This window comes from Dipodomys ordii, unplaced genomic scaffold (assembly GCF_000151885.1).
Source record: "Dipodomys ordii isolate 6190 unplaced genomic scaffold, Dord_2.0 Scaffold155, whole genome shotgun sequence".
In the NCBI taxonomy this organism is placed as follows: Eukaryota; Metazoa; Chordata; class Mammalia; order Rodentia; family Heteromyidae; genus Dipodomys; species Dipodomys ordii.
In genome coordinates, this window is record NW_012267371.1 from 372,928 (window position 1) to 388,362 (window position 15,435).

Sequence of the window (15,435 nt, forward strand, 5' to 3'; positions counted from 1 at the left end):
TGTGTGTGTGTGTGTGTGTATGTGTATAAATGCACATGCACACCCTTTTCTGTATATTTGTTATGTGTGTATGTGGTAGTATTGTGGCTTGAACTCAGGGTCTCATGCCCCTTTGGCTCTTTTGCTCAAGCTAGGATTCTACCATTTGAGCTACACCTCCCTTTCAGCTTTTTATTATTTAATTGGAGATAAAAGATGAGAGTCTCTCTGGATTTGTCTGTCCAGGCTGGCTTTCAGCCTTGATCCTCAGACCTCAGCCTCCTCCGTAGCTAGGATTACGGATGTAAGCCAGTACTACTGGGCAAACATCAGTTATTCTTGTTCTTGTTTTACATGTGAGGGAATCAGAGAATAAAGTAGCAACACAATGTGACTAGTGAATGTTGGGACTAATATTAAACCTGCTTGTCTGACCAGGTTATGTGCCTGGAATCTTTGTACCTCATGCAGCTGGGAAAATTGGGCCTGCAGAGGAGAGGCAGCATAGCGGGAAGAAGCAATCAGAATGTCACTCCACATTCCTTTGCCTCTATTGCTCCCCTCTCTGATCTCCATTTGCCTTTCCCACTGGACCAGAGGATTTAGCAATTGTTGGTATCATTTCTTTCCTTCCTGTCACCTTCGCCTTGTACCATTCTCAACTTCTGTCCTCTAGTAGCATACATACCGCTCTTCTGATTTGGGACCCCTCCCTTCCCTGCCATTCAACCCCCCTGGAGAGTTTGAGTTTTCCTCTCCTGAATTCTAGTAGGTCTCATGGGTTTCCTGTTCTGTCCTGAGCACTGAGCCCCTCCTTCCAAGCCACCTGGGACCCTACTTCTCAGGCCTAGCAGGAGGGATCTAGGGGACTCATAAACTCAGGAATGTGGGAGCTTCCCGAATGTCTCACTACTGCCTGCAATTATAGGCTAAATTGCACCTTGCTTTGGCCCCAGGGCTGACTTTTAACTTCTCTCCTGTTATTTCTCTGTCCTGGTCTGCAAGTTTGAAATTGTCAGGGAACAATTGAGCCCCTTTGGCTGGAGGAGGTGGGGAAGGGCTGGGCTACCTTCTCTACATCAGTGTCCCATGTCTCAGGAATGGCCTGGCTTTGGGAGCGGATGGGAGGGGATAGCTTAGCCCTATATGTCATACTAAGGAACAAAGGAGGCCGGGCAGGGATTCTGCCCAGGAGCTAGAGCTTTCCAAACAAGATGTTCTGAGGAGAGGTAAGAGGAAGTGAGAGAAGAAGAGGGAGAAAGTCTCTTTAATCTCCTGCTCCTACACCCACCCTCCTCCCACACCTCCCTCTTGGCTCCAAGAGAAATGGGCAACAGCTGATGTGCTCTGAGGGTTGCCTGTGGGGAATCCGGCAGTGGGCAGCCTGGCAGAAATGGGCTAGGCACACCACCACCACCACCACCATCATCATCATCACAAAAGGGCTAGATGCCAAAGACATTACGCATGCATTTATTCCAGGGAGGGAATAGTGGAGCTCTCATCCTAACAGGCAGTATATAAGCAGCCTGAGACAGGGACAGCCTGGCAGTGAGATGGCCTGGGAGACACAGAGCTCCATCCCTAGCCCCATCTCTCAGCACTGCATCAAGAGGAAGGGAGGTGGGGCTGAAGGATGTTTACAGACCACCTGGGCCTGGTGGATCCAATCATCTGGCTGTGAACCCTGGAGGAAAAGAAGCTTTGGATTTGCATGCCTAGCACAGAGAGGTGCCAGGAGCCACTTGGGGATTTGTCAGGAGTGTGGAGGAATGGAATTTAGCCAGGATGCCAGACTCTCCAGCAACACAGATTTACAAGGAGAAAGGCCCAGGTGGCCAGGTATAAGTACAAACAGGCTTCAGGAAGGGGTTGGGGGAGCCGGCTGGCTGCCAAGGCTTAGTGCTTGTAGGTCTTCCTGGATGTGGTAGATACAAACTTGACGCTGGAGCCACTGCCCCCTAAGCCCCGACTGCTACTGGTAGTGAAGCCAGAGCCCCCCAGGCCTGAGCTCAGGCTATGCCCACCACTGGTGGTAAAGGAGTAGCTGCTGCCCCCATTGAGACCCAGATTTCCACTTCCAATGCCGCTGCCACCACCATAGCCACTGGACACGGTGTTGGTAACCACAGCTGTAGGAGAAAGGAAATGTCAGAATCACAGGCTGGAGAGAAGACACTATTTTATGCCTCAACTCGTAACACCAGCATCCTCCCAGGTAGAAAGGGCCTTTGTCTCTCTTTTGCTAATTCAGTAGCCTCTCTTTTCTTTCCAGAACCTTCTGGAAAGGAAGCTGTTTCTCCAAGAAGCTGTTTCTCTGTGACCCTGCCACAGTTTCCCTGCTGTTTTGTCTGATTCCCTCTTCCTCCTCTCACTTCCTCTCACTCTTTGGGCCTGGATCTGGACACTCCCCTCTGGGAAGCCCATATTCTTCCATTGGTGTCCCCTAGTGTCAACAGTCTGAATCCCAGAGTTGGGACTGGGGGAGCTAGAATATTACTTATACATCAAATATAAACCTTAACCCTTTTTCTCCTACCAATGTCTCCTTCCAACTTACAATCTCCTTGAACAGTCTAGTGTCTGACTTTGGTCTTTGTGGAAGAAGGACAAATGAAAGATGGTTTCTGTTATATATGAATGGTGCTCTCTATAAAGCTATGTGGAATACCCCTGACCATGACCTTGTTTGGAAACAGGGTCTTTGTGGCTGCAAGCAAGTTAAAATAAAGGCTTTCAGGTGAGCCCTAATCTAGAGTGAACAGTCCTTATAAAATGGGGAAGGCATAATCAGGAATAAGGTCACAGGGCCACAGGGACAGAGACTAAAGGAAGGCTACTGAAAGCCAAGAAAGATCGGGACTGTGACCAGAAACCAGGGAGAGGCCAGGCAATTTCTCTCTTACAAGTTTCAGAGAGAGCAGAGCCTGACACCTTGCCCAGAGCCCCTACACCTGGGCGACCATATTTCTGATAAGCCATCCAGTCTACCCTAGGAAGCTAGCTTAGACCTCCAGGTGTCTTCAAAGAGCAAAGAAGCCTCAAGGTTATACCATCTGCTTCCCAAATTGGTTCGGGGGGTGGGGGGCGGTCTCTACAACACCAGACAAGATAACAGTGATTAAGGATACCCTGCGGCTCTGAGAGTTTTGTCCTCTAAAATGACTGGCTAGAATAATTAATGCATCTACCATCAAGAAAAGCAAATGCACTTGCACAGTATACGGTGCCGAAGTCATTTCTGTTGGCCTCACAATGCCAGCACTGAGATCTAAGTGGCACCCACTGATCGGACCAGCTAGCAGCCTAGCACAGCAGAGCCCAGCAGGCTAGTAAAACCCCTCCTGTCCCACACTGTCCTGTCTGCCTTGATAACCCCTGGCAGCTTCTTGCTGCCATTCTCTGAAGAACTGAGCTATGTGGCTCTTCTCAAAGTGTTGGAAGGAAAAGGAGCCATCTCACTGTCCACCTTCTGGGACCTCGGGTGGTAAATGCTCTCTCCAAAGCCCCAGGTAGTTCCCCAGCATTGATAAGTCCTGTCTACATGTGCTCATCTCTGAGGTGTCTGAGCTAGACACTAATTCCATCAAGACAGCAAGACAGTGTGAAATCCCGGGAGGTGGCAGGGACTTCCTAGACCTCTACAGAACAATTACAGCCAACACCTCATCACTCTTTCCAAGGCATGGCATGATACTCTCACCCCCAGAGACAAAGAATTGTGACATTAAAGTCTGTTACCAAATACAGCTTTCTTTGACTCAAAGCCTCCAATTTTCTTAACATGAACCCTGCCTGTGCCTTCAGGATTCCCACTAATGCCTCCTCCCCTGGAGCAAGCCCATGTTCCCTCCCCAGCCACACACCTCCAAATGACACAAAAAGAGGGTCATACTCACAGATGTTAACTGGAGACACCCCCTCTCCACTCAGCCTGTGGGAGAAGGGAGGGGAAGGAAAGTTACTGTGGTGGCCAGTAGCTTGTGAGCATTTGCAATGATATGTGTGTATGTGCGTGCATGAGTACTCACATGTGCACATCAGTACTGGGGCCTAGAGACTGTCCTTCAGGTTTTTTTTACTCAAAACTGGCACTTTACCATTTGAGCCACAGCTCTGCTTCTTAGTTTTATTTTATTTATTTTAAATTAGAGATAAGAATCTCATAGACTTTCCTGCGTGGGATGGCTTCAAACTATGATTCCTAGATCTCAGCCTCCTGAGTAGCTGGGATAATAGGCATGAGCCACCAGCAGCTGGCTGCAATGACATTTGTTGTTGTTGTTGTTGTTTTTGATGATAGTTTTCAATGCACTGAAGAACCCTGGTTGTTTCTATTGTAGGTTGTAATGATGAAATCATTTTCAATGATGAAAATGCTAGAAGTCTCAGTAATAATAATAATCTAATGAATGGAATAATCTAGAGTTTGGGATCCATAGGAGTAAAAACCTATCATCTCAGGCACACATTTTTGGCTTAAACTAGACACCCTAAGGAAAAGAAAGGTAATCACTGACTGGTGTCTATTGAAAAGGGAAGGCTTGTTCTTTAACAAGATTTTTCTCTCAACAAGGGACTCTTGTCAAATGCTACGGTTATTACAGGTGTGGAGAGAAGTCTGTCTCATAAAAATAACAATAGCAACAATCAGCTTATTATTGTCCTAGCAACTAGCATCCATTCTTAAACACATGCTTGGAACAAGAGCTAACATTATTTGAGAACCTGTTACCTACATTATACCATTTAGTTCTCTCAACAACCCTATTAGGTAGGTATTATTATCTCAATTTTACAGGGGGGAAATTGACACTCAGAGAGGCTAATTAACTTGTCCCTAGTCACAAAGCTGAGTTGTCTTTGGCTGAGTTGTCTTTTTTGAACAGTTGTTCCATACCATGCATTATTTTAAGAGCTTCATGGATAGTTCCCATTTAAGCCCTTTTAGTAGCATATAAAGTAGGACTATCATTACCTCCATTTTATAGGTTTGAACACTAAGATGCAAAGAGGATAAGGAATCTGCCTTCAGTTACATAGCTGGTAATTGGCAGAATACCAAGCACCCACAGACTTCCCTGCCTGAGCTAGCTTTGAACCTTCTTCCCCGACTCTCTTCCTGAGGAGCTAGGATTACAGGCATGAGCCACCAGCATTCATCCTCAGGCCATGTTTCGAGATGTTCCATGTAACCATTTTTTTTCCTTGATAGAATGTGATTACTTAGATCTGCTCAGGTCTAGATTTCCGAGACAATTTCTACTAAACAATTGTACTTCAAATGGTTTGCTAGTCCGGAAGGAGATCACATCAGTACTTTTTTGGGGGGATCCTAGGGCTTGAACTCTGGGCTTGAGTGCTGTCCCTCAGCTCTTCAGCTCAAGGCGAGCGCTCTACCACTTGAGCCACAGCGCCACTTCTGGTTTTCTAGTGGTTTATTGGAGATAAGAGTTTCATAGACTTTTCTGCCCGGGCTGGCTTTGAACCATGATCCTCAGATCTCAGCCTCCTGAGTAGCTAGGATTACAGGCGTGAGCCACCGGCGCCCGGCCACATCTGTACTATTTGTCACAACCGAGGACACCTGTGGTTTGCTTCTTCTTCCAGTGGAGGAGGAGCTGCTGTCACCTGTGCGCTTATAATGCCCAGGCATCTGAGGTGGCCTCAGCATGCTTTGGGGATGAACTGGCACACCCTCTCCTCACCTGCACTCCTCGCCCTCCAGCAGCTTGCGGTAGGTGGCGATCTCCACGTCCAGGGCCAGCTTGACGTTCATCAGCTCCTGGTATTCACGAAGCAGCCGCGCCATGTCCTGCTTGGCCTTCTGCAGGGCCTCCTCGAGGTCTACCAGCTTGGCCCGAGCATCCTTGAGGGCCAGCTCTCCACGCTGCTCGGCATCTGCAATGGCTGTTTGCAGGCTGGCACACTGAAAGGACAGGAGGATGTCATCAGCCCTCTGGGCAGTCCCTGGAAGTGGGGTGTTGCCCTGGAGCTAGCTCCTCTGAGACAGCAGGTGACCCAAAAGAAATGGGTGTTGGAAGAGCTCTTGGCCTCGCCAGCGCATTACCTGTTTCTTGACGCTGTCGATCTCAGCTCTCAGCCTCTGGATCATCCGGTTCATCTCGGAGATCTCTTGTTTGGTGTTGCGAAGATCGTCGCCATGTCTGCCTGCTGTGACCTGCAGCTCCTCGTACTGATAGGACCAGAGCAGACTCAGTCACCTACTTAAACATCTGGTCAGGGCATGTTCTGTGTGGCACAAGCTGACAACTCATTTACTGGTCAGTCTCTCTTGATCTTAAATACTTATAATTAACTAAGCTTACATTTTAAATATAGATACATATATTATTCATGAAAATTCTGTAACTTTAAGCAAATACAAGATGAGTAGGGTAGAGCTGGGTGACTGTAGCTCACACCTGCAATCCTAGAGACTCAGGAGGCTGAGATCTGAAGATTGCAGACCAGAGCCAGCCTGAGAAGGAAAAGTCCACAAGACTCTTATTTCCAATTAACCACTAAATAAAAGCTGGAAATGGAGGTGTGGCTCTGGCAGAGTACCAGTCTTGAGTGGAAAAGCTAAGGGACAGTACCAAGGCCCTGAGTTCAAGCCTCAGTACTGATATAAACAAACAATCCAAAGTGAGAACCTGGGATGCTAAATTCAAGCCCTAGTAATAAAAAAAAGAAAGAAAGAAAGGTAAACACTGTTGAGAGTATTTTTACCTGTATTATTCATTGTAAATTAACTTCCTAAGTGCAAATATTTCATTTTGAATTTTTTTTCACCTATGGTTATCTAACAAGCCATCTCTATTGCCATTAGCTAACACACAAATAATACCAATTAAATCTATTAACCTGAAGAAACTAATGATGATGCACAGTTAAAAATAATCACCTTGCATTTCCAAAACAATTAGCATGTTATTTGTGATTCAGCCTACTAATATTTATGAAGCGGCTCCTATTTTCTGGGTCCACAAACATGTTTGCTACTTTGTAGAATTTGCAAAGCCATCCTGGTAGGTAAATAATAGTACTTAACTAAGTACTTAACTAAGAACCAGACCATAGGAACTTGCACAACAAAAAATTTGTGTTCAGTTATATTGACTATATTCTGGTAGCACTTCCTATGCCCAGGAGCTGGTGGGAGGGGAGCAAGCCAAAGCAGGGCTTGCAGATTATTGTGGGAGAGAGGCACCCATCAAATCAACACATCACTGAATTTGCAGGTCCAAATGAAGGTGAGGAAAGGAATGAGGTCCTTGAGAGTATCATAAAGGAGCTCGCCTTGGATTTGCAGTGTGAAGGGTTGGTAAGGAAGTTTCTCCAGGCATGGAGGTACTCAGTTGTGGCTTGAAGGTTACAAAGGAAGGATTGAAGTGGCTAAATTGGGGAGAATGTTCCAGAAAGAGCCTGTGAGAAAAACCAAAAGGTCTTCTGAGCTCTAGGAGTGAGGGGGGCCACTGACACTGGTCACTGTCACTGAAGGTTCCTTGTCTTGGGCGTGGCTCCAGACCAACTGTGCCTAAAAGTTTTGGTAGACTTCCAGACACTAGTGCTGAGGACTGAGGAGGAGCTGCAGAGGAACGGCATTGGATGGAGGCACTGGCACTATGATTCTGACCTTTCCTAAGAGCCCTTGGTCTCGGTGATTCTCAGTCTAAGGCTGAGCATCCAGACACAGTGATTTAGGAGGAATCATCACATTGTCTCTCTAGCCAATGGAAAAGGAAGACACCTTTCCTGACAGAAGAAGATCCCTCGCCTGAGCCAAGGTCTGTCTAGTAGAAGTGCTAGACAGCTCAACACCTTCCATTTCCGGACACAATTAGGAAAAAAAACAGACCTGCAATATGGGGAATTGTTGGCTATGAATTTGAACCACTTCACTTTGGGGCTAAGGGAATTTCCTCCTCTGCTTTCTTTCAAGGAATTATACAGTAGACCCCTGGCTCCTGACACCTTCCCCCTTTTTTCCCGCACACTGCAAACCAGAGGGGATAAAGGCTGTGTACAGAGAAGGGCATGGGATGTGAGGCCAGTGCATGCATGAGCAGTGGTTCCTGTGAGGGCCTGGATTTGGCAATTAGCTGAGCCCATGGGTCTACTATTCTCCTCAAAAGCCAAGCCTCCAAAGCAAACCTTCTCTGTGATAGTCTCAACATCCTTCTTCAGTAGGAACTCTACTGTTCTACAAAGTATGCATTCCTGCCTTCCACATGCTTGGCCTTAATCATTCTGTCCTCCTTACAATTTGTTTTTAATTTGTCCTGGTATAGGGACTTGAAAGCAGAGCCTGAGTTCTAGCTCTTAGCTTTTCTACTCAAGGCTAGTACTCTACTTGAGGCAGACAGTAGGGGCTCAGTGCATATGCATGGACCTCATAGGTCTCTTAAGATCTTATGACTGTTTTCTAGTTGTTTTAGAGTCTTTCCCAGCCTACTCAACCTGTGAGTAACATGAGGACTAAGGCTATCTTTCTGTACCCAGAATTGCCCGGGCAGCATATTAGTTTGTGTGCTTGAGTTTTCACATGCATTTCAAGCTAGCTTTTCAGAGCAGCAAAGATGTGCCTGGCAAGCTGAAAGCAATGGAAATCCTCCCGTTTCCTGAGAGATCTGATGATGTGGAGATTCAGAGATCCCTAAGCCGGTACCTGTCCTGGGTCGCCCATGCTCACCTTGGTCTGGTACCAGGACTCTGCCTCGGCCCGACTGCGGTTGGCGATGTCTTCATACTGAGCCTTGACCTCAGCGATGATGCTGTCCAGGTCCAGGCTGCGGTTGTTGTCCATGGACAGCACCACAGATGTGTCGCTCACCTGGTTCTGCATCTGGGACAGTTCCTATAAAGGCATCAAGGTGTCACACAAGCACAACTTAAGAAAGGACTGTGAATTCCTATAGTGGCTAAGGGTCTAGCTCAGGAATCCTATTCTTGGTATCTATCCATCCTCTAGGCACTCCCAGCCAAGTAGGAAATCCTGTCCCATCCTGGGAAGTTTCTGGGCCACTGAGAGATATGTGGGAGTATACCCCCCACTCCAACCGCGTGCAGTATCACCTCTCAAAATTCCCTTTTGTGTGGGTGGGAAAATCTGATCCAAGCCACATAGGCTTGAATGCGATGTGTTTGTTCATACTCTACATAAAAGGTTTGTTCAGGACTGGTGATGTTTAGGATTCTGTCACTTCCCCTCTCCTACACATAGCATGACCTCATGACTCCTTTCCCCTCTCTCCCTTTCCCAGACCCAGGTCCCTGCCTTCCATGGTACAGGACCTAGAAGGAACTATCTTTGGAGAGGGAGAAGCCCTCATCCAAACAGCTGAGAGACAGCTCTGAATTTGCCTGGGAGAAGGGAGCTGGTGATTCTTGATTCTTTGAGAACAGTAGCCAGTGACCTAAAATGTGGGAATAAGCACTCTCTCCTTGCTAGGGCTGTCCTGCTATGGAGCCCCAGAGCCCAGATAGTTTGGTGTGACAAAGTTCTATGAAGTTCTCTCTGGCCCTCAGACTCCCTAAGTCCTCAGTTTGGGATGTCTAGGACAAGGTGTAGAGTGGAAGCATTAAGTAAATGACACCCTGCAGCATCCTTTTTTTTTTCTAGACTCTAGACCTGGGGAGGGCAGGGTACAATTGCAGATTCTTACTGCCTCAAAGATCATCCGGAGGAAGTTGAGCTGGTCTGTGAGAGAGCCAACCTTGGCTTCCAGTTCCACCTTATTCATGTAGGCACCATCCACGTCCTGAAACAAAAACCCAAGAGTCTCCTCTGAGCCCACAGCCCTGAGCAGGAAGGAAAAAGAAGCTGGCAAGAGTCTTGCCTGGCCCTTCTAAGCTGGGATTCTAACTTGAGTTTGGAGAAAAGAGATCACTGAACTAGAGCTGGAGCTCCCTAGGCTGACAGAAACTCCAGCGGGATCTTCAACCAGAGGGAGATGTTTTGCAGCTATGAGCTTTCTGGATAGTCTCAATGTTGATGTTATATTTCTTGGGTGGCCCATGCTCATACCCCACAAAGATTCAAGTGTCAAATCTTCCAGAGATGTTTCCTTCATTAAAAAAATATTGTTTCTTTCATTAAAAAAAAATATATATATATAGCTGGGTGCCAGTGGCTCATGCCAGTAATCTTGCTATATAGCAGGCTAAGATTTAGGATCATGGTTGAAAGCTAGCCCAGGAAGGAAGGTCTGAGACTCTGATCTCCAATTAATAACAAGAAAACTGGAAGTGGCTCAAACTGTTAGAGCACTAGCTTTGAGTCAAAGAGCTCAAGGACAGCACCCAGGCTCTGAGTTCAAGCCCCACGACCGACCAAAAATTAAAAAACTAAATTAAAATTAAAAATACATAGTAATGTTCATTTTAAAATAATCAAGTTAGCATCATCCTAATACTTTATTAATAATGTCAACTTTAGCCAATCAGTTCCTAGATTGCCAGTTACTGTTTGGCAGAAGTATACTACCAGAAAAAAGGCATTGAAGTACAACCAAACACATATATGAGCATACAAATCATGCATCCTAAATGAATTGTGGATCCATGTAAAATAAAATACAGAATATTTCTACCACCTCAAACACTTTGCTGATGCTGTTCCTTTATGGATGGTTTCTCCGGTCCTCTCTTTTGTCCCCCTCCTTCTCTTGTCAACCACAGACTATTCTTCACCAACCTCAGTTGTTGTTTTCTAAACTTACTTTATTTTCAAAAACACCATATCAAATATAATCATACTTTATATAACTTTTATGCAACTGATTTTCTTCTTGTTTTATTTGGCATAATGCCTTTGAGATGCAATCTTTTCATTAGTAAATAGTATTCTACCACAATCCTTTTCAATAGTAGGTGGTATTCTACTGCATGCACAAACTATTGTGTATCTGACTCACCCAGTGAAGGTGGATGCTTCCAGTTTAAGCAAGTACGCAAAGAATTGTTATAAATATTCACATGCAGCTTTGTGGGTTAATATGCTTTCCAATATCTCTGCTCACCTTTTTTAGGGCCACAAATTCATTTTCAGCAGCTGTGCGCTTGTTAATCTCATCTTCATACCTGTAAGGATGGGGATAGAGGATGGAGGCTGTTGAGCAAGGCTTGGATTTAACTCTTCCCAGGCCGGTGTAGCAAGAATTAAGAATTTCCAGCTCTTCCACAGCTGACCTATGTGTGACCTGGAGTGAGTCACTTAACCTCTATTTCTTCCTCTATAAAAAGGGGATAATTTCTTTTGCCAGTTTTTTTTAACTTTTATAAGACTAGAAGGTGTACATGGAGCTTAATGGAGTTGAAATACATGCTTAGGCAATGCCTTCTCTTTATAGATGTGCAGTTCCAGTCATCAAAAATCTACAGCCTCCGGTTTCTGTGAACTGTGGGGTGACCTTCATTTGTTCAGTACACTGGCAAGTACTGACTACACTGGGAAGTACTCTGGGAACTACTCTGCACAATATGCTGTTTGTGACTAGAAGTGGCCTCAGCTCAGAACCAGAGGCTGGGGCCACCCCTTCTCACTGGCTCCTTCTGCAGCCTAAAAGATATGCAGCTGAAGATAGCCTCTGAGATTGGCATTGTCCTATCCAAACTCCAATTCTCTTCTTTTTTTTCTTTTCTTTCTTTTTTTGGGCCAGCACTGCAGCTTGAACTCAGGGCTAGGGTTCTCTCCCTTAGGTTTTTTGTTTTTGCTCAAGGCTAATGCTCTATCACATGAGCCATAGCTCCACTCCTGGCTTTTTGGAGGTTTATTGATGTTAAGAGTGTCACGGACTTTCCTTGCCTGGTCTGGCTTTGAACCCCGAGCCTCAGACCTCACCCTCCTGAGTAGTTAGAATTATAAGCATGAGCTATTGACACCTGGCCAAACCCCACTTCTTCCTGGTTAACTCCATGCACTCCTGTGCAAATGCCATCTTGGAAAGTCAGTCCATCTGAAACACAGCCCACATCCAATGGAGCTAAATAATATAACCAAGGGGTATTAAATAACAGTATGATTTCTAGAGTCAGTGGCAGAATTTGCTTAGATGATGCTGGTATCCTATTATAATCATATAAACAGATAAGACTAGGCTGCTTGGAAGTGGAGCTGTAGTTCAAGTGGTAAAGCACCAGCCTTAAGTGAAAAAGCCAAGTAAGAAGGTGAGGCCCTGAGTTCAAGCCCCAGTACCACCACAAAAGAGAACAGACTGTTAATGTTACATATGAGATGAAGTCTCTGTTACTCCCTACTTGTTGTCTTCACATATTGGGATCACAGGTTTCAAAGCTCTCAGCTGACACTGTCCTTGGCTCCTCAGCACCTCTCTGGTCCTCAAAGATTCTCTAGAGACCTAGGAGGCTGTGTCTATCCGTAAGTCTGTCTCTCACTCACCTGACTTTGAAATCTTCTACAACCTCCTGCATGTTCCTCAGCTCAGCATCCAGCCTGCCCCTCTCCGTGGTGACACCATCCAGCTGCCGCCGGAGGTCATTAATGTAGGCATCAAAGAGGGGTTCCAGGTTCTGCCTCACGGTCCTGGAGCCCTGCTCCTGTAGGAGATTCCACTTGGTCTCTAAGACCTTGTTCTGCTGTTCTAGGAAGCGCACCTGAAAGGGAGCAGAGGAAATGAAATTCAAGAAGCTGGAGAGGTACGCAGCCTTTTCATCCCATGCCCAAATGGCAACTATGTAATTGACAATTTCATCCCTCAACAAATAACAACCCCCCCAAAAAAAACCCTGTACAAAGCAACTCAATGCCTATAATCCTAACTGCTCAGGAGACTGAGAGAAGGAGGCTGAGATCTGGCTTTAAACCAGCCCCAGCAGAAAAGATTGAGAGATATATATCACCAATTAACTGCAAAAATGAAGGGAAAAAAAAGCTGGAAGTGGAGCTGTGGCTCAACTATTAAGAGCAACATCCTTGAGCAAGAAAAGCTAAGGGACACTGCCCAGGCCATGAGCACAAGGAAGGAAAGAAGGCAGGCAGGCAGGCAGGCAGGCAGGAAGGCAGGAAGGCAGGAAGGCAGGAAGGCAAGAAGGAAGGGAAGAAAGGAAGGAAAGAGGGAAGGAAGGAGGAAAAGGTGGGGAGCTAATGCAGCTTGCCCCAAACCCTCAGGTTTCCTGAGAAAGGGTTCAGAGGCCAACAGCCTCTATGGGGGAGCCTTGGGTGCCTGGGGACACTGCCTGCTCTGGGTTAGGGGAGGTGATTCCATGAAACTCTTTTCTTGATGTTGACACCAGCCCCTGAGAACATCAGAAAGGACAGGGAGGATTTCCACCCGGTCTTGTGGTCACCAGCCTGGCTCGAAAATACCTTCACGCATGGCTGGAATTAGTTGCCCATGCCCGTTCCTCCCTGGGGACCTGCATTAGTGGAACTGCTGTCCTCTCCAGGTTGGGTTTTCCCAGAGTCTGTTCACCCCAACACTGGAATGGATGAGGGGCCTACTCCACCTTGTCGATGAAGGAGGCGAACTTGTTGTTGAGGGTCTTGATTTGCTCCCGTTCTTCTTTCCTCACCCTCTGGATGGTGGGGTCGATTTGCAAGTTGAGGGGTGTCAGAAGACTCTGGTTGACAGTGACTTCTTGGATGCCTCCCGATGGGCAGGACGGCAAGCCCGAGCCCCCAAAGCCCCCACCAATGCCACCCCCATAGCTGAATCCACTGTTGACTCCAAACACACTGCTAGCCCGGCCACCAAAGCCACTTCTGAAGCCGCTGCCACCACACCCACCAACGGAGACTCTCTTGGTCCCTAGGTTGTACAGGCTGCGGCTTCCAAAGCCAGCCCCAACACTGCTGATCCTGCCTGGGCCCCCAGTGCTCCCCACAGAGCGGGCCACGGAGACAGAGCTGAAGCGGGAGCGGCCGGCAGCAGGGGTGGTGGCTGAGGTGGTGCTGAAACCCCTCCGGCTGCCTGTGTGGAAGGTGATGGTGGACTGCCGGGACATGGTGGGCAAGGATGGCCGGCCAGAGGAGCTCCTGAGGTAGGCGGTGGTGAAGGAGATGGAGAAGCCAGGCAGCTGGGGAGCTGCAGGGGCTCCTGGGCTTTTATGGGACTCCACGAGGGGCGGGGTAACACGAATGGAGGGGGCCCTGCTGATGGCATCCCCCAGGCATACTGCAACCCTGAGCTCACACTCAGCACCCCCGGGGAAATGGCAAAATGAGCCACTGGTTGGTTCCCTTCTTTCCCTCCCCCACGTGGAAACTCCTTTCCAGTTGCAACTTGATCAGCAGACCAGTGAGAAGCAACTTAATTGCTTTCAGTCATGTCCTAATCATGCATCTTTTAATGGACTCAAGAAACACTGCCTCATTTCTGAACCGCTTTCTTAGGCCCAGGACCAACTCCCTCCTGTGCAAACATCTTATGTCAATACAAGCGACAGCCATCTACTGTTTCCTGTTCCCTGCTACAGCTTCCTGTGTCTGGCGATTTTCTCAGCAGTTAAGGCCCATCCCTTCCCCATTCTTGGCCACGAGGTGGGTCTTCTAGATCTTGAAAATCCTGTTTCACATTCATCATCCACCCAGCCTGGATGGACCCTTTCTTTTGTTCTGAAGTGTCCATGTCTGTTGGGTAGATCATGCATGCTTTTCTGGGGTCACAGGTATCTATATTTTTGTGCACATATGTATGTACACTGAGCCTACTCCAATATATGTGACTTTTTAAGGCCAGCCAGATTTCTATCTTCTGTGGTCAGAAGTTGTGAGAGTAAAAAGACATGAGTATGGATCCCATCCCACCAATGAGTAGCTGTAGGACTTAGGCATGTTTTGTGACTTTGCTGAACCTCAATGTGTATACGCTATAAAATAGAGCTTGTGATGAGTATGCATGGTGCAAACTACTTTTGCAATGCCCATGACCAGGTAAGTGTGGAGCAAATGTTCATTGAGTCTTCTCTCTTGCCAGTATTCACAAGTGAGTTTCGAGCCGGAGGTGTGGCTCAAGTTTTATGGTGCCTGCTTAGAAATCACAAGGCATAGAGTACAAACTTTAGGGTCACTACACTCTCAGCATTACCAAAAGACAAAAACAAGACAAGAAAAGAAAAAAGAAAAAACACTTCAAAAACCAAAACCAAAAAAATAAGCAAGCATTAACTGAAAGTTAGCTGTTTATTCATCCTACAATGAGTCCCATGCAGATTTGAGAGAAATACAATGCACATTCTTTTCCTCAGTACCAGGCTTGTTGTTCTACTGGAAAGATACATTAGAAGGATATTTGATAACTTCTTTTTTTTCTTGGGTCCGGTTGTGGGGCCTGAACTCTCGGCTTGGGCGCTGTCCCTCAGCTCTTCAGCTCAAGGCTAGCATTGGTAGCATTGATAACTTTTGAATAATGTGGCAGACAATAAAACATCACAGATCACTGTCCAGCTAACTTTGAGGCTGCCTTCTTCCAGACTGTCAGCCCCATTCTTAAG

General features: G+C 46.8%; 1 protein-coding gene across 1 annotated transcript; it reads right to left on the reverse strand.

The window, feature by feature from the left end:
- Nucleotides 1-1,878: 1,878 nt before the first annotated feature.
- LOC105997898 (keratin, type II cytoskeletal 75) lies at nt 1,879-13,961 on the reverse strand. Its single transcript, XM_013032449.1, has 9 exons — nt 13,450-13,961; nt 12,383-12,597; nt 11,004-11,064; nt 9,648-9,743; nt 8,675-8,839; nt 6,050-6,175; nt 5,688-5,908; nt 3,879-3,913; nt 1,879-2,111 (listed from the first exon to the last, which is right to left on the reverse strand). Exons 1-9 carry the CDS (start codon nt 13,945-13,947, stop codon nt 1,879-1,881), a joined length of 1,650 nt encoding a protein of 549 aa, XP_012887903.1. The 5' UTR covers nt 13,948-13,961.
- Between the last annotated feature and the right edge of the window lie 1,474 nt (nt 13,962-15,435).